Raw genomic sequence first — 18992 nt, 5'->3', positions numbered from 1 at the left:
CTGGACTTAGCACTCAGTGCCGTGGTCTGGTTGACACTCAGTTGACATGGCATTCCGCCATAGCTTGAACTTAATGATCTCAGCTGTCTTTTCCAATCTAAGTGACTCCGTGATTCCGCTTTCGATTAAGAGGGCGCCGGGCACCCTCGCACAGCCGCGGGCAGGGCCCCACGCCGCAGCCTGCGACCGGCCGCCAGCCCCGGGGCGGGGTGGGCCCTGCCCGCGGGCGCGGCGCCCGAAGGTGCCCTCGGCTCCCGCCGCCGCCGTACGTGGCTGCCACAGCCCCGGCGCGTGAACACGTCCCTCCCGTGATTGGCTGCCTGCACAGCAGGCCCCACCCGCCTCGGCGCCCTATTGGTCAGTTTAGCTCGGGTGCTGCTCGCGCGGCGAGCCGCGAGGGGGCGCGCGTCCCCGCGGGCCGGTGGGGCGGCCCCGCGCATGCGCCGCCCTCCCGTGGCCTCTCGCAGCCTGTCCCCCCCGGCCCCGCGCCCCGGTCTCGCGCCATGGCGGCCGCCGCCGAGGAGCCGTTCCCGTTCCATGGGCTCCTGCCCAAGAAGGAGACCGGCGCCGCCGCCTTCCTCGCTCGCTTCCCCGACTTCGACGGGCGGGGAGTGCTGCTAGCCGTGCTGGACACCGGCGTGGACCCCGGGGCGCCGGGCATGCAGGTAGAGCGGGGCAGCGGCGGCCCTGAGTCACGGCCGCGGCTCGCAAGGAGCTCCCGGGTCCCACCGGAGCGACCCCGGGAGGACGGGGATGAGTACGGGGCCGGCCATGGCGCTCGGGCGGCCCGAGGCAGCGGCGGCGAGAGCGGGGGAGGCCCCGGAGGGCTGTCCCGGGGACTGTCCCTGTCCCGGGGACTCGTGGCTTGTGTTCGCTCTCGGTTCCCGCCCCGCACGCGTGAGCGGGGCTCGGGTGCGGGAGGGCGGGGAGATGCCGTGGCCGGGGATCCGCACCGCTCGCCCCGGGTGCTGCTGCTGTGAGGATCCTGCTCCTTCCTCAGCCGTCCGCAGGCGTGTTACAGCGCTTAAATCTCTTGGGCTGCCTTCTCTCGCGCAGAGCTCACTATAAAAGAACGCTTTGTGTTTTTGTTAAGCCTTAGCCTTGCTTCGGCAGTAGGTAGCTCCAGGCTACTCGCAGCCGCCTAGGTGTTTTACATGAAAAGTGTATTTATGGCACAATTTGCATACCCGTCTTTATATTTCTCGTGCGTTTTATTGCAATAACAGTCTGTATCAAATTCGATTCTGTCAGCTTTTTTTTTGATCTGCCAACTTTGTGTCTCCCTGTCGGTTTTGTAAATATCTGTGTGTGATGTCAGTTTGGTCATTTCTCAGCACTTACTTCTTATAACCCTTGTCTCTTAACATTTTTTTATCTTGTAAGTTTGCATGTGGCCCTTTGTGTCACTGCTGCTTTTGATTTTTTGTCAACATGTTTTGTCTTAGTGATGGTATAAGGGTCCGTGGAAGAATGATTCGGAATTGTACGCAACTCACTTGGACGCTGAATCCTTTGTTTTGTTTTGTTTTGACTAAGCAGGGCTTGTGTTGGTTTCCATCCTTTCTTTGGTGTGGAATTAACTCCTAAGTGACCTCGTTCAGGGACCTGACCCTGGCGGATCATTAGTTCCGTGCTCTGAAATGACTCCTTATGGGATGCAGTCAGACTAGACGATGAGTTAAGAGGGCAGGTTGGATGAAGGGAAGGAGCGGTCAGGTGTAACTTCAGTTGATTTAAGCTGAAATGAAGCTGGTGCTTTTGGTAAGAAGTTGTGGGTAAGTGAAAGAGTAATTGGAAATCTTAATGAAAGCTAGCCATAAGGAAAACATGATAATACCATGGGCAGAGCAGAAAGTAATGGAAGACAATTAGGAAGGTGTGAATATAAATTGAATCATGTGCATAGTTCTGAAGTTTCACATATAAAAGCAAAAACCCCTAAGTTTTTAGAGGTTATGAATGAGAAGTGGTCAACAACAGCAACAAAACCCCAATATGAATTTATTGGCAGTAGTGGGAAGCTTTGTTCTGATATAGATAACCCAAGGTTCATAAGGGGTATTTATGAAGCATCATGATCTCTGTGTTGACCATATGAGTTTTCTCCAACTTACTTTCTTTACACACAGGATAAAATTTCAGGTAGTGCAGTAAATGATTTGTAGAAGAAATAAAAGGTTTGGAGAGCAGGATGGGGAATTCATGTTGCAATGGGTGAGAGTAAGTTTCCAGGGTTGTTAGAAAAACATGTAAGAAGTTGTGTGATCTTTTCACACTACCCACTTAACAGACCTGGCTTTAGGGGCTCGCTAAAGTGCAGCCAGGGGAGACTTGCTGCACAGGGAGTTATAAAGGAAGCATAGGCAGCACCCAGTCTAGAATAGCTTTGTAGGTGTTTCTTCAGCAAAAGAATGTTCTCACTCTCTGGAGCATTTGCCAGTTTACGTTTTGGCTCAGTGCAATGAATCAGTGTCCTGGGCATAGGCCGTGACGCAGCATAGCTGTACTGCAATAAGTAGTTTCTAACCTTGGGACAATTTTTGGAATTGTTTTTTACACCCCTGCTTTGCTGCTGCTGCTGCTTTTTCTTAATGTCAGTCTTCTTGTCAGTTCCTGGCCTGGCATAGAGTTAGATCTGTAAGATGTTGAATCAGTTGCTAACCTATAGCAAGGTTGATTGGTATTACAACTTGGAGTTCTGGTTAATGACAATAATTATTACAAGCTAAAATGAGCTACTGTGATTTGGATATAGTGGAGTTCTTAGTCAAAACATAGCAGTTAATTTCTTAGCTGCTCCATAGTGTTTCATTCCTGAGTAGGGTTCCTTTGCTTGTTGATTCTGTGAATTGGTTTGTAAACATTGATAGCACTGTTTGTTTTCTTTTTGAGGGACTGAAAGATTTGGGGACAGAGTTTAACAGGGAAATATCATTATGTTTCTTCCCTGGACGCTTGCTGCTATAGAGAGAATAGTTAACAAAACCTTCATAGATCTGTTGTCTGTTGGTTGACTTTCTTTGACACATAAAACGTTATTCTAGCTTGTACTTATTTTCCTTTTCTTTATGAATCTTTTGTAACCAGTGCCTTGTAGGGAATTCCTTTCACCTCCTCTCCCATTGCTTTTCCACCAGTTGACACCAACTGTAAGGTTTAGTTTGTCTGCTTCTTTCATGTGAATTTTTTCCCCCTTTCAGTCCTCTTGGTAGAATGTATGTCCTACTTTCTGCCAAGTCATTGTTTGTAATGCCTCATTAAGGCACAGTGACTGATGAAATTTTAGGTGCATTTAATGGAGTGTTGTGGTTGTATAGGTATAGTCTTTGCTCAGCCCCACCCGGTCCTTTCCCTGTTCCTATTGTGGCTTCTTATGTTTCATGATAGGTAAGTCAGTTCATTTTGCTTCTTGCAAATTTATTTATTTTGTGAAGTGGCATTTGGAATTATTATTTACTAACATTAACTTGTGTTTTTATGTGATAGCTTTTTAGCAGTAGCAGCTAGTTTTGTTTTACTTGCTTTTCAGCACTGAGTTAAAAAAATTGCTTGGAAATGATTTTGTTTGTGATGATGATGATCAGCTGTCCCGTGACCAAAGTGCTGAAGAACTTGTTCATCTCTTGTGGCTGCAGTAGCTGTCAGTTGGAGTCAGTGATTGTATGGGCTGGCAAAAACATGCTAAAATGCATCTAGCTTTCCTTTTTCTTGTGTTGTGATTGTCAAAGATACTGGTGCTCCTCTACTTCTATTATAACCTGTATCAGTTGCCAGGATTATGCACACAGATTAATTTTAGTGTTCTCAGTTTACTAATTTATCTACTTTATAAAGAACTAACATGTAAGTAGGATTTTAAAACTTAAAGCAGAAATATATAAACAGCAAAGTAGTTTTCACTTTTAAACTACTGATTTGTTTTTTAAATGCCTATAGGCAAGCCATAATAATTAAGGCAGGATTGGGGATTTTTTTTATAAACACAGTATAAAATATTTTTAATTGTATAAAAATTCTTTTTTAAAAATTTTAGTGCAAACGGGAATAGAATGTACATTCTCTGTGTAATCAATTCATTACTTCAGGACCGTTCTGTTCATGTAAGGAAATTGATCAAGGTCACTTGGTCAATTTTTTATTATAATTTTAAACTCAGAATGACAAGATTTGCAAAAGCAAACTGAGCTGAACTCTTGAGTTTCACTCTGGCATTGCTGCTGGTGGGCAGCGTGCCGAAGAGCAGTTTGTGGTAGCAGGAGCTGCCGTATCGGTTACTTGCACTAAATTACCGTGAACCTGTCTGGGTTGCTGCTGTTCAGAATTGAGCCTTAGACCAGCTGAAACTCTGAGTTTCTTGTGTCTGACTGAAAGGCACTGATTTCTTGGTTCTGACAGTACAAACTCACATGCATGTGTGGGCCTGCTAGGTTTCAGCTAGGAGGCAGAGAGCCATAGAGTGGAGGAGTTGCACCTCGTTTTTCAGGCTAGGAAACAACTCCTAAAACTATCCAAGCTTGCTGCAGCATAAATCTGTGTTCTGGCCACCTGTTGCTGTATAACTTGCCCCCTTCAAGCAAGTCACCTTGCATTACATTTTCATTCTTGTTTTCTTATACTTTGATCACTGAATAGTTGACTTTTGAGTAGAGGCATATTGAGAAGTGTCCAGTGCTGCTAATGTCAGGATTGACTTGCAGTTGTTTTAGTATTGGAGCAGCTCTTGACTTTTGCGTGAAAAGTGTATGGTTTAGTGCCTACACACTGTTCCCCAAGTAAATTTTCACTACTATGTAACTATCAATTGGTCGAAGTTTTACCAGGTTAAGATGCTCTTAAGATTTTCTCCAGTGAATTTCTGTGAACAGAGTAGAGTGTTGGTTTCTGTCATGAAAGTTCTTCCTAGCAAGCCTATTCAAAAGCAGTATTTGTTACCTTCTGGGAAATGAAATTGATTCTGATTTTTATGGTTGCTATGGGTTTGGAATATTTGGGGTTTATTATTTTTGGTTTTTTTAAGCTATTTAAGCCTGTTTTCATTAGGGGTGTTGCTTGTTACTTGTCTGGGTTGGTTTTTTGTTGTTAAGTTTCTAGGAGATTGTGTTTTGGATTGTATGGGTTTTGGTTGGGTTTTTGTTTGTTACTTGTTCTTTTTAAGCCATGAATTTGAGACCATGGAAGTATCTATCCTTGTTTGCTGAGATGGGATAAGAACCTGACTCTTGTCCTTTTGGCAGCAGCAGAGTGACTTTTATGAAACAGTTTGAATGTGTTGGTAGCTTCCAGTAGCTGAATTCACAATTCTAGAGCATTATTGGAACAAAACAACCTTCCATATATTATATCGAACATCAAAATTATTGATAGAGAATAAAGGCAAAAATACCATATATTTAAATGGTAGAAAACAACAAGTGTTGCTGCTTTTCTGAATATGAAGTTCTTTTCACTTTCAGTTTAGTTAACGTATAGGAAATACTAGGAAGATGATTGATATCTTCTTTTTTGAATCAGTCTTTGATACAGAACTGTAAAAATATATATGTATGATCAATTGATAGAATCATAGAATGGTTTGGGTTGGAAGGGACCTTGAAAGGCTGTTTAGTCCAGCCTCCCTTCAAGAAGCAGGGACATCTTCAACTAGGTCAGATTGCTCAGAGCCCCATCCAACCTGACCTTGAATGTTTCCAGGGATGGGGCATCCACTACCTCTATGGGCAACCTGTTCCAGTGTTTCACTGTTCTTACAGTGAAAAATTTCTTCCTTAAAACTGGTCTGACAGTCTCCTTTAGTTTAAAGCCATTCTTCCTTGTCCTATCACTGCCTGTGCTGTCTAAAAAATTGCTTCCATGTTTCTTATAGGCCCTCTTTAGGTCCTGGGAGGCTGCTATAACATCTTTCCAGACTCCTTATAGAAGTATTAGGTGTATATAGCTGTAGCTGCTAACAGTGCAAATGGATTAAAACACAAAGCAGAATCTTTGAAAGAGGAAAATAAGGTAATAGTAACTTGTGTCCCTTTTAGGTTCCTTTAAGCTCAGTTAAGAGATTCCGGTTTGTGAGAGCTTGTACTTCAGCACCTGTCATTTTCTGACTTGTGCATTCGTTACTATAAAATTTGTCCAGAATAAAGGGGTCACAAGTAACACAGCAAATAATATGAAAACAAATAGTAGTTCTTGCAAATAGGTTTTTTGCAAATTTAGGCTTGGTTTTAAATTGAAGCTGCCTGTGCTTTGTTGATAGAGTTTTTTTACTTTTTTTTCCCTTTTAAATCCTTATTAGAAAAAAGTGGATTTGTATGAACCAGAAAGTGGGACATGTTGGTCTTAGTTATTTGAAAATTTATCTTGAGTTCAAGTTGGTTTTATGTCCTTCAATTAAAGGTTGGGTGTCTGAAAAAGTTAATTGATATTTTTAACAACAAAACTTTCCTGGTTTGTGTGCTAAAGTACTAATCAAGTACATTTCCCAATTTTTCTGTGCTCATATTTTCAGATTACAACTGATGGGAAACCGAAGATAATTGATATCATTGACACTACAGGCAGTGGTGATGTAACTACATGTACCATTGCAGAACCTAAAGATGGAGAAATTACTGGTCTTTCTGGAAGAGCTTTAAAGGTGAGTATTTGGTGGTACAGAGACACCACTGGACATCATCTTTGGTTAACAGCAAATTTAGCACCTGTTTTGGTTTTTACAGAATTTACTTTCTTTTAACCAGATGTTGTGGTTTAAACCCAGCTGGCAGCTAAGCACTATAGAGCTTCTCACTCAGCCTTCCCCTGGCATTATGGGGAGAAGAGAATCACAAGGGTGAAATTGAGATAAAGACAGTTTGATAGGTAAAACAAAAGCCTTACATGCAAGAAAAGGAAAATAAGGGATCCATTCACCACTTCCCATGGGCAGGCAGGTGTTCAGCCATCTCCAGGAAAGCTGGGCTCCACACAAATGGTGACTTGAATATAAATGCCATCACTCTGAATTACTCCCCTTCTTCCTTCTTTCCCTGGCTTTATATGCTGATCATGATGCTGTATGGTATTGAATATCCCTGTGGTCAAGTTGGGATCAGTTGTCTCAGCTATGCCCCTTCCCAAATCCTTGTGCATCTCCAGCCTGCTCACTGTTTGGGATGGGTGAGAAAAAACCTTGACTCTGTGCAAGCACTGCCCAGCAACAGCTAAAACATCCCTGAGTTATTAAGAGTGTTCGGCACAAATCCAAAACAGCCCCATATCAGCTACTGTGAAGAAAATCAACCCTAGCCCAACTGAAACCAGCTAACCAGATCTTACCCAAAGCTAATGCTGCATTTGCTTATCTTCATGTTGATCGCTTAGTGTTTTTTGCACTTTTTATATGTCTTTATTTCTAATATATTCTGTAGCTGAATAGGGGTGTGTACAGGGCTTTTTGGGGGGCCTGATAATAATTTAATTATTTGTTCAAAACAGTATCCGATGCAGCTTTGGAAATTGGCTGAAGAAAATGTGTTAATATAAAAAAATATCAGACACAGTAGTGTCTTTAAAAATATCAGATGCAGTAGTGTCTTTAAAAGTGCTAGTATTTTCCACATTTGCATGAGCTACAAGAGGAATTGTGTTAAGCTCGTGGTGAATAGATTTAGAGTCTGAAAAGTCTGTGACGACCTAGTTGTAGACTCACTGAATTCTCACTATGCATAGCAGAAATGCTGTAGGGTTTCCAGAAAGGACACAATGTAGTAGAGGTCTTGGGTACACAGAACTGATGTTGCTTACGTGTTCTTGATTTCCTGATTGGATTGATGACGTGATATGGGGCATCGCATCTTTGTATCTCTCCATACTGTCAGCTTTTTTCTCAATTTTGCACAGAAGATGATTGTAAGGCTAAATCTGTTGCTCTTTTACTTTTGTTACTAGGATGAGCAGATCCTGATATACACAGTCTAAATTGCATGAAGTTGTAAAATGAGATATTCAGATGTTAGTCATGGCTTCCAACCATACTTGCTCATGTTAGGTTTCACTTATAGTACTGTTATTTCCCCAGACCTCTGCCCAGCAAATTCAGTAAAGCTGGGGCTTTGTGTTTTAAAAATAAACTATCAGAACAACTAATGCTTAAAGATGTTCAATGGCAGTGTCACATGAACTGATACTGATTGAAAATGCCATGTCATGTTGTTGGAACAGTGCAGTAGTTACTGTTATGGAGACAGAGAATTAAATTGGCAGTATTTGCAGATTTGTTCTGCTAAGCTCTCTTACACACTGTTGGGCTTTTTTGTTTGAGGAGTTCTTTTAATGCCATTAGTTAACCTATTTCTAAATGTACTTTTCTGTAGATTCCAGCAAACTGGGTAAATCCTTCAGGCAAATATCACATTGGCATAAAAAATGGTTATGATATCTATCCTAAAGCTCTTAAGGAGAGGATTCAGGTAAGGATGAATTATCTTTTCTTTCTGGTATATAGTCATATTTTACAGTTCTGTTTCTTAATTTTGTTAGAACACTGCAGCATGGGATTTGCTAACATACTTGGATTGCTAACCAGCACTTAAATGCTATTCTCTCTGATTTTTATTTATTCAATTTCTTCTGTGATTTTGTCAGAGCAACAGGGGGTGGCTTGGAAATCCTTCTCACAGTGGTCCATTGAGGCGAGAAGTACAGAAATTACTGATAGCCCCTTTTTTTAAATTGTATGGCAATTTATGCTTATTTATACTATTGTATGGAACTTTTTTAGCCATTGTCTCAAATCAGAATTTTCTAATTATCTTTATAGACTTCATACTTTGACATATATTTCTTAGTATGTTGAGGAACCTCTGTTTTATTTTGCAGAAAGAGCGCAAGGAAAAGCTCTGGGATCCTGTTCACAGGCTGGCTCTAGCAGAGGCCTGTAGGAAACAAGAAGAATTTGATGCAGCTCATAGCTCTCCCTCACAGGTTTGCATGAAGCCTAATTTTATGAACTTGTTCTTTGCAATTTGTTGCTGGTTGACAGGATTAAAATGTTTCATTAGATGAGTGAAAGAAAGATACTTGTGGGTATTTTGGCAGATAATTTGCCAGTGTATCCTCTGATTAGTTTTGTAAGTCTTTGTATGCGTGGTTGTTCAGTTTGCTTAGTGTTGTTTACTTTTGAGAGTTGGTGTCAAATATGAAAATAGGATTACTTCAAAAAAACTGTTGGATATTTTCAGTAAGTTTTGTTTTTAATTTAATGTGCAATGTTTTGAGGCCACCATCCTTGCTCTGTTCAAAGTTGGAATTTTCTAAACATATTCTCTCTTGTGTAAACTGTGTACTATTTTAATGAAGTACCAGAAATGCCTCAGATACTACATTATCATTTAATAGTCTTTAAGAAAATAATGGCTTTAAATGTTATATTTACAGAAATTAGAAGTAGTTGTACCTAATATGCCAAAAATAAATAGTGCACTGTTGAAAGCCATTGAACTTCTAGATTTTTGTGACTCCTAGGATAGTCTAACATTCCTGAGAAAGCAATGAAAAAATGTATAGCACTAGAAAAGAATGTAGGATTACCCATCTTGTAATAATTCTGGAAATATTCTAATTGAATTTTGTTTGCCATATTAGGTAAATAAGCTAATAAAGGAAGAACTTCAAAATCAAGTGGAATTGTTGAATTCTTTTGAGAAAAAATACAGTGATCCTGGCCCAGTATATGATTGTGTAGTGTGGTATGATGGTGAGACCTGGAGGTAAGTGACTAAACTTGTCTGAAATATCTTGTTCTTTACATAAAACAACAGCTTGCATCGAAGACTTGTTATCTTTTATATCTGCCCTCTTTATAGAGGTTTTAAGTATTTTTTGCTTTAAAATAGTAGTGCTGTATCAGTTGAGTTTCTCGACAAAATTCTGGTCCCAAATGAAGATGGGGTAGAATAAAGTCTTATTGAAGACTGTGGGATATGAGTGTAAGCTTATGGGGTTTTTCTTCTGAAGCAGAATAAAACTGTTTTGACTATCTGTTGGTGATGTGAAATAAGACAGAACAAGTGTCTGTGCACAGACTTCAGGATGTAACATGGCACATTTCTTTACTGATAATGTGCTTCGTACAAAACAGTAAAACTTCAAATGTTTGTGTACGAGCACTGAACATCTACCTTTTGTAAAATTTCTTCCTTGAACTTGCCTAAATTTTCATACTCTTGCTTCAAATACAGATTTATTTGAATTTAGTAGTGTTTTGAAAATCAGATTATTTAGATAACTTCATCGTTTCTGAATCTTATAAACAATCAAGTTTTAAAGTAGTTGCTCAAAGAACTATTTAAAGAAACCATAAACACAGAACCAAACTTCTTGAAGTCATTTTGCTGTGCTCAGCTGGAGAGGGTAGGTCATCTAAAGTTTGCAGCAGCTGGGACATTGCCTTTTTTTGTTTGTTTGTTTGTTTATTTCAACAGAGCCTGCATAGATACAAGTGAGAGTGGTGACTTAGCTAACTGTACAGTGCTGAGAACCTACAAAGAGGCTCAGGAATATGGATCTTTTGGAACATCTGAGATGTTGAATTATTCAGTGAATATATATGATGATGGAAACCTCCTTTCTATTGTGACAAGTGGAGGTAAATGAAAATAATCTTAAAAACATTTTGCTGCTAAGTAGGTATCATAAGAAGCAGTAATTTGTGTTGGGTCTTGTTTCTGATACTTGGGATGGCTTGAGGCAGCTGTTGTAGTACAGCATTTGTTATTATGGCTTTTAAGATCAATACTCATATTTTCTGGACTAAATCTATAATGATAGCTCATTACCAGACTTGCTTGCAGTTTTGTATGAAATATTGTCAACTTTATGTACATAAGCATGTATACATAGAACATGTGTACTTAGGTATTCTTTAACATGTACATGCATCTTAAAAGCTAAACTAAAGAGAACCTTCTTTCAAAATACCTTTTTTGTTATGTTTGTTAAGTATAGAGTGATGATTGATTTTTATTTGCTCTCCTTTGTACTTGTATACTTTAAGAGTCTTAAATATAATACCCATGAACAAAATGGGTATTGATCTTAATTTAGGTTTATACAAACTTTTTTTCTAATGTCAGATGTCACTATAACTGTAGCTCCAACCACTCTGTACCTGTTTTAGAGTATTCTTTAAATCATGGTTTGTTTTGGAAGCAAACTGAGTGGTTAGGATTGTATGGATGCATTTGCTTTGAAAAATGCTCTTAATTTCCCATGAAACTATCCCATCTCAGTAGAGCTGAACATAAGCAGTTCAGATTTCTAAATAGATGGTAACTTTTTTGGAGATGTTCCTTTCTGTGTTCCTGTGCAGTTCTGTTTTCTATTCTTGATCCCTGCCACCTGAGTTGTCTCAGGTGTAGTATTCATAACTTTGAGTAGGAAGTGTTGAGCCTTCAAAGTAACTTTTGTTAGTGGAATTAAGTTAATACTTTGTTCCTCTCTTCCTGCTGCCTCCTTTCTCTCCTTAAAAAGCTGTTTGCTTTTTTGAACCTCATACAATTAGCCTCAGCCTATTGATCCAACCTATCCAGATTCCTATGTAGAGCCTTCCTATCCTCCAGCTGATCAGCACTCCTGCCCAGCCTGTTTTTGTCTGCACAGTCACTGAGGATGCTCTCAATCCCCTTGTCCAGACCATCAAAAAATATTGAACAGGGCTGGCTCCACTGCTGAGTCCTGGTGAACACTGTCACCCTTTTGTTATCAGCAGCACTGGTGACTGGCCACTGACTGGATTTATGTGCCTACAGCTCAATAAGTGAAAATTAATTGAGCTGTAGTATATTGAATTCTTACAAATGAAGTCCGCTGAAAAAACATACTTTTCCTTTGCACAGGAGCACATGGAACACATGTGGCTAGTATTGCAGCTGGGTACTTTCCAGAAGAACCAGAACGGAATGGTGTGGCTCCTGGAGCTCAGATTCTTGCAATCAAGATTGGTGATACGAGACTGAGTACAATGGAAACTGGCACTGGTCTCATAAGAGCTGTGGGTGTTTCACTGAATAAATTATTAATCTCAGCAGTGTGATTTAAGTGTAGAATATTGTGAAACTTCATGCCCTACTTGTTTATAGGCTTTGTTTTTATGGTTCTACAGTATTTCCAAAATGAAAAAAAACAACCACGCCACCTCCCCCCCATAAAAAAAAACCCAACTAGAATGTATTTTAAAGCATATTGTAAGACTAGTTTGTTAATATAAAGCAAGACTTCTGTTGCATAGAGCTCTTAGAGTTTCTCCAGGCTAACAGACTTGCAGTGTCTGACTAGCTTGATGTGTGAGAGCAGTTACTTGCATGCTTGATAAAGTTCTTTGTGTTGTCAGTGTATCTTTTCTAGTTGCTCACATCTAGAATAGAGGCAAGTATCTACCTATGTTTGTATTAACTCTTTTTCTTAAGAGTGAGGAAAAATAGCATTCCTTTTAGTGATGAAAGACCCAAGAGCTTTTCTGTATAATGAGTTGATAAGGAAAATTTTACTCAAGAAAAGGATATGAAAAGACTATGTTGTGGTTCATGGGATATTTTGATGTAGCAACGTGAGCAATAACTTTTTTGCAACTTTTTGTACTTCAATCAAACTGCACAGGAAAGGAGAATTTTATATTTTTGAGACAATAGTAGTGCTGTCTGCAGTTTTCTCTTAGGGTAATGTCTTGATTTATAGCTGGGAACATGACAAGAATAAGGCTTTTCAGGGAATAGGTTTTTTAATTTTCTTAGTTCTTTGGGAAAAGAACACTTATCTGGCTGCAGTAAATTATTTTCTAGGCTCAAGAGATTTATCTGTCTTTCTGAGATATGTAGCAATTCAGTTTAAGCAGATGTTTTCTGTTGTTCCTGAAGTTACTTTCATTCTTTGACTAGCATATATTTTGACTTCCATTTTTACTTTATCAGATGATAGAAACAATAAAATACAAATGTGATCTTGTCAACTACAGCTATGGAGAAGCAACACACTGGCCAAATTCTGGGTGAGTAGTTAAAGTGCTTAAAGTATTTTAATTTCACAGAGGTGGAATTGTATTTGTTGAGTTTTCTATAAGACAGCTAGTGGCTAAGAGTGAATCATCCAGGTTCACATGATTCATAAGTTAGAAACTGTGCAGTATAAGTTTTAAACTGTCTTTGAAAGAAGTAAACCCATTGAAAAAGCTTTTCATTTATAATATGTATACAAATATATTGAACACAGATTTATAGCACATATACAAATAATATTTTAGCATAATAAAGAACTTTTATAGTTGCAACACTACATGATGTGTGGGGTATTTTTTGAAGACCTAGGATCACTACATAGTTTTCACTCCTTTTTGAAACCAGAAGATGTTTTTGTAGTCAGCTTCTGTACTGGAACCGCCTCTGCTAGGTGTGGGAAGCAGGCTGCATAAGTTTCCTTGTTTGGTGAGTGGTCAAAGGTTGTACTAGAAATGGGAGCTTTGTCCTGTGGAAGAAAGCAATATTGTTGAGTAAATGATTCATTTCTTTCTCTTTCTTTAGGAGAATTTGTGAAGTGATTAATGAAGCAGTGTGGAAACACAATGTAATCTATGTTTCAAGTGCAGGAAATAATGGTCCTTGCCTTTCTACAGTTGGATGTCCTGGTGGAACTACATCCAGTGTAATAGGTAAATAATTCATTTAGACAAGTTTTTTTACAGTATTCAGCTTCTGTCTTTTCAAACTTTGTACTTTTGTTACATGTTTGATTGCTAAACTAAAATCTAAAAAATTGCCTGCTGTGCTACAAGGTTAATTCTGAGAGAGGCACTTGCTCTATGCTTAGTTGTACAAATTTAGATTGTTATCTTCTTACAATTAAGACCTTACATATGTAGAAAAGATGTGGGAGGCAAATGATCTTGATTTAATTTGGCTTTGTATAAAATTTGCAAAAGAAATGTTTGGTCTGACTTACTTGAATATTTCAGGATTACCTGTTCGACTGTAACTGTCTAAGCACATCACTTTGCTCCAACCCATAGCTGCTGGTAAATGCAACTTATGAAAATATGATTCTAAGTTGGATTCTAATTAGTCTTACGGAAAGTATTGCAATGCATTTTGAATTCTAAGAACTACGGTTTTTGATCATCTGTCTTCATCACATACTCTGATTTTTATTTTTAGTGAAACAGATGTTTTTAATTTGGATAGAAAATAATCCCATGCTAGGATCTAGACAAGTCCTTGTCTAGGGGAGGAATTTTTCCAGCTGCAGTGCCACTGCTGTGCAAGTCTATTACTGTCATTAACATTCTTTTTCTGATAGGCTAATACATAGTTTTGATATTTTAGTGAAAGATTGAGTTATAAGATTCAGCAAAATGTCTAGCATTCAGGGGTGACTTCCTTAGTCTTAATTTTTATATAAATCCTTTATTGTCTCACTGCTGCATTACACAAGATGCTTTTTAAGTGTTAGAATTCTCATGCAAGGACACCAGTGTGTAAGGAGACTAGCATGAAGCCTTGGAAGCTGGAGAGCTGCTATTCCAGGGCAGCTAGCAGAATTAATGCTGATTACTTTCTGGAAGTTAATCTGCTATTAATTCACACTGAGACTGGGGGTTGGAACTGGAACTAACAAGCTCTTTTCAGGTCTGCACTGGCTTTGCTCTTACAGTGCATCTACTCTGTCAGTTCAGCTTAGTTGTATCACTCCAGAGACAGCATGATTATTCACTCTGCATGCCAAGTAGTTTGCTCCTGTCCTCCATCTGGAGTGAACCAGATAGAGCTTTTGTTTTTTGAGGGTAAAGCAAAATACAGATGACAGGTTGGCTTAGTTCACACAGAGACAGACACGGGCCTTGCCAAATTTGTCAGCTTGGTATGGTAGTTTTGTACCACCATGGCAGTACTTGTGCTGTAAACAAAATCACAGTTGCAGTGTGCATCCTTGGCATCCTCTTCTACAGTTGCTACTTTATCAGGCTTTGATGCAGTCATTTACATACTCTGTGTACTTGGAACTGATACTCAATAAAGACTGTCTCCTGAGTGAGATGTGTGGATGTGGCCATTTGCTCCAGGGGGTGTAGCTGGGAGCCACGTGAACATGAACCAGTTCACATGGATTGCTCTGACGTGCAGTTGTTGTAGTTTGTGGCAGAGCCATGTAAACAGAGGAAAGAGGTGCAGGAGAGGGAGAAGAAATGTATGAGTTACCTGTTGAGAAAGAAGTGTAGAAGGTTATATTCCAGCTGAATAAAAGTGAAACTTGGAAGTTTGCATGATATTTTACTATTATAAAGTGTGCACCCATCAGCATTGTTACTGCATAGCCTTGCAAAAATATCTGGATTTAATGAGATGGAAAATGTGTGTTTCCATTTTAAATGTCAAGCAAGAATTCTTCTCATAAAGAGTTAAGACCACAGAAGAATTTTACTTCAGTTCTTAATAAAAATTTATATTACATCTAAAACGCTTGAATATTTTTTACAGGTGTTGGTGCCTACGTGTCACCTGACATGATGGTTGCTGAATACTCCTTGAGAGAAAAACTGCCAGCAAATCAGTACACTTGGTCCTCCAGAGGGCCTAGGTAGGTTATATTCCAAGAACAATTGATTACTTTGGGGTTCAGGTGATATAACTCAAAATCTAAACTAGGTCACTAATACCAAAATGAAAGTATTTCTTTCCTGTGGAAAGAGCATAACTAGCCTGCTCTTCTGGTAACACTTTTGTATATTGGGATGTAGAGCTCCTGGAGGAGAGGGAATAGCATGGAACTGCTTCAACACAGCCTGTATTTTCGAGGAAAGTATTTGGGTGCAGATCTATTCAAAGACAATAAAAGTTACTGAAAGGTTGTTTGGAAATTTGTTTGCATTTTTTTAATTTACTTTTTTTCTATAGCATTTATTTCATTAGGTTAGTGTGGTGAAGTTAAATGTGCCATAAGTGGTGAAGATTAAAATAAATACTGTTACTGCAGTGGTGTTACTTCTGGCTTCAGTGACATTGCTGTGATGGCATAATTTACTCAAGGACTTTGTTTGAGTTCAGTAGAGGTGTGAGTAGGCAGAAAAAAATGCTTTCTACCTTACTAGAGAAAATTTACTGAAATATGTGTGAAAGACATTTTAAGGGCAATGTAGACTCCAATTTTTATTTCATTTCTCAGAAGGATCTGATAGTAATGTGATAGACAAACAAAGAAAAAAACAGTAGCATCTTTTCTTGACTTCTTGCCTGTGTTTAGACTTTGGAATTGTTCTCTAGCTGTTATGGTGTTTGTATATTTACAGGCAAATATATTGTTTCAAGAATCTTACTATGAAAGATTGTCATGTTGTGTGTAGGGAAAAGAGAAATGTGCTCTCTGCCTTCAGCTGAGAAAGGGAAATTGATTTGTAATTAATTTTGATAGACATACACACACACACACCCACACACACACAGACACAGCACTTTTTGTGTGCTTAGTCGCTGTGCCCTGTAAAACAGTCAGCTGAATGGCCAAGTCTGGCCAAAGGAGGATTCTCCTTGTTTAGGTTGCAGTATGCAGATGACTGGAGAGTTCCTGAAGTTTGCTAGAGCAGTCTTGATGTAGGGATCAGTCTGTCCCAGTAAGCTGTAGAGGCTTTCAGGCAGATGTGCTGTGCACTGCTTGTCCCAAGGAGTTGGGATGCAGAACTTTTTTATGAGTTTATATAGGGCTGTCATAAAATAAGTCCAGACGTCACATTGCCGTATCATACTTGGAATATTCTGATCTCAGACAGATTTTAGACATAGGAAGCTGTTAGTGTGGGATATAAGTACCCTAAAATATCCTGCCTTTCTACAGAACTAAATAGCTCAGGCACAGGGCTGTCCTTATTCAAGCAGTGTAATTTTTGTCTATCCAGAGCAAGAAAGATGGAGCATATCTGGCTCACAGAGTTGAAAACTAGATCCTACTCTAACTGTGCCATAGGTACAGAGTTGTTCTGTTACTAAATATGCATGTGAAAGAAGAAATGGAGTTTAGGGATCAGGCTCAGCTGATCCTGACCTACCTCTTGACGTGACTTTTTATGTTTTCTCCCCTTGCCCTCTTGTCTCAGGCTTGTAAATTCAAAACTTAACCTGGTAGTGAACTGTCAGCATGCAAAATTAGAAGTCCAGGTTTTGTATCTTTTCTAGCCTTCCTCCCCCTTTTACTATTTTTCTTTGGAAGTAATAACTATTGAATAGGCTACATGGAATGCTAATTTATTTATTGAAGTGTTTAATAGGTTGGTTTGTGTGCATTTTGTAATTCTAATCCCAGAAAGTATTCTGCTGGCTAAACTCAAGCCTGGTGGAAAATATTGAAGGAGTGGAAAATTTAGAAACCTCTCACTGTGAAACAGGCACAGCTGATGATTAGCATGACATTTTAAATTGTTAGTTGGTGGCATACTTTTTCTTGGGTTTGATGGGTTAATGGATTTAGTGAAGTAAAATGCAGTGAGTATTCTCTAAAGCGAACTTTTTTTTTAAATGTACTGACAACTTTATCTTAAATTGTGCAAAAAAAAAAATCGGTGTTTTAACCATTGCTTTTTAATGCTAGCACTGATGGAGCCCTTGGAGTAAGCATCAGTGCCCCAGGAGGTGCTATTGCTTCTGTTCCAAACTGGACTCTGCGAGGAACACAGCTCATGAATGGCACATCCATGTCTTCTCCCAATGCATGTGGAGGCATTGCGTTAGTGTTGTCAGGTAAAGTGCTACAATGTTAAACATAGATGCATAATCTAAAAGAGGTTAGACACTTTTTCCTCTTAAAAACATGCTGTCACTTTCAAATATTTTCTTGTATCCAGTAACACTCTTATTTTTAATTTCAGGACTCAAAGCTAATAATGTTCATTACACTGTTCATTCTGTCAGAAGAGCATTAGAAAATACTGCAGTGAAAGCTGAAAACATAGAAGTATTTGCACAAGGACACGGTATTATTCAGGTATTTGAAAGAAAAAAACCCAGTATAATATAAATAACTGCTGGTGAAAAACTAACCCACAAAACAGCCAGAACAGCTTTTGAGGTGATCTCACTCAGTTTGTTCCATGCTACTTGATTCTCAAATCTCACTGGGGAAGAGGAAGGGAATGTAGTGGGAGGGGAGGAGGAATGAAAAGGTTCTTCCAGTTTCAGCATGCAGTTACTGTAAAATAAATGTGATAACTGGACACATTCTTAGGCTGATCAAAAAGATACATGGACATAAAAGTGGCATGTAGGTTTTTGTCACCCACATGTGGTTTTAGGCGCCACATGGGTGCCTAAATTCTGTCCTAATGTCCAAAAATGTTTTTAAGTATTGTCAGAGACAGCTGAACTTGTTCTGTCCGGACAAAAGCTGGGACTGTAAGTTCTGGGCAGTGAAAACAGATACCCACGCTGGTTCATAAAGAAGTACAGCTGCAGTTGTAGTGACTTTGCTGCAGGCCTGCCCTAAACAGTCTGAGTGCTCATCATTTCCTGTGGGCTTCAGAGTAGTTTGGAAATCTCTGATGTGATCCTGTGTATGGTAAAGGCATACTCACTGTCTCCCTATGCATTAGCTTATGTTCTTACAGAGGTGGGCCTGGTTTTTGCCTACAGTCACTCTTGTCCTAGTCTAATAGATGTACTAAGATCTTTCTCTTGTGCTTCAAAATGCCAGCTATTAAATGCTTAGTCCAAAATTCAAGTTCTGGAGATGCTAGAACCTAGTAGGTAATGCCTATTAAGCGCATCTATAATGCTGTGCTTGATACAGAAGGCAGCAGTGGTTGTAGCCATATAAAATAAAAAATAGAATGCACCAATCATACTTGGTGCTTTAGTAGCCTATGATTAAATCATGTGTTAAAATGTGATTAGAATTGATCTTGGAGACGAGGTGTTGTACGTCCACTTGTCTCAAAGGAGTGTGCCCTAATCTTCACTGGTGAAGGTAACTTGCTGTCAAGTAGAAGATAA

The 18992-nt window shown here is 39.3% G+C and overlaps 1 protein-coding gene across 2 annotated transcripts in view; it reads left to right on the top strand.

Moving 5' to 3' along the window:
* The first annotated feature begins 420 nt into the window (after nucleotides 1-420).
* Nucleotides 421-18992, top strand: part of TPP2 (tripeptidyl peptidase 2) — a 52270-nt gene continuing 33698 nt past the window's right edge. For both annotated transcript variants that reach the window (XM_030956852.1, XM_030956768.1), the window contains exons 1-12: nucleotides 421-665; nucleotides 6500-6628; nucleotides 8346-8441; nucleotides 8851-8955; nucleotides 9616-9740; nucleotides 10455-10618; nucleotides 11868-12022; nucleotides 12939-13015; nucleotides 13545-13672; nucleotides 15495-15594; nucleotides 17596-17744; nucleotides 17873-17988. In XM_030956852.1, the coding sequence (XP_030812712.1) occupies nucleotides 504-665; nucleotides 6500-6628; nucleotides 8346-8441; nucleotides 8851-8955; nucleotides 9616-9740; nucleotides 10455-10618; nucleotides 11868-12022; nucleotides 12939-13015; nucleotides 13545-13672; nucleotides 15495-15594; nucleotides 17596-17744; nucleotides 17873-17988 (1506 nt within the window). In that variant the 5' untranslated portion in view covers nucleotides 421-503. The remainder of the gene's footprint in view (nucleotides 666-6499; nucleotides 6629-8345; nucleotides 8442-8850; nucleotides 8956-9615; nucleotides 9741-10454; nucleotides 10619-11867; nucleotides 12023-12938; nucleotides 13016-13544; nucleotides 13673-15494; nucleotides 15595-17595; nucleotides 17745-17872; nucleotides 17989-18992) is intronic.

The sequence above is a fragment of the Camarhynchus parvulus genome, chromosome 1 (genome assembly GCF_901933205.1).
Source record: "Camarhynchus parvulus chromosome 1, STF_HiC, whole genome shotgun sequence".
Classification (NCBI taxonomy): domain Eukaryota; kingdom Metazoa; phylum Chordata; class Aves; order Passeriformes; family Thraupidae; genus Camarhynchus; species Camarhynchus parvulus.
This window is presented reverse-complemented; position numbering and strand designations above follow the sequence as displayed.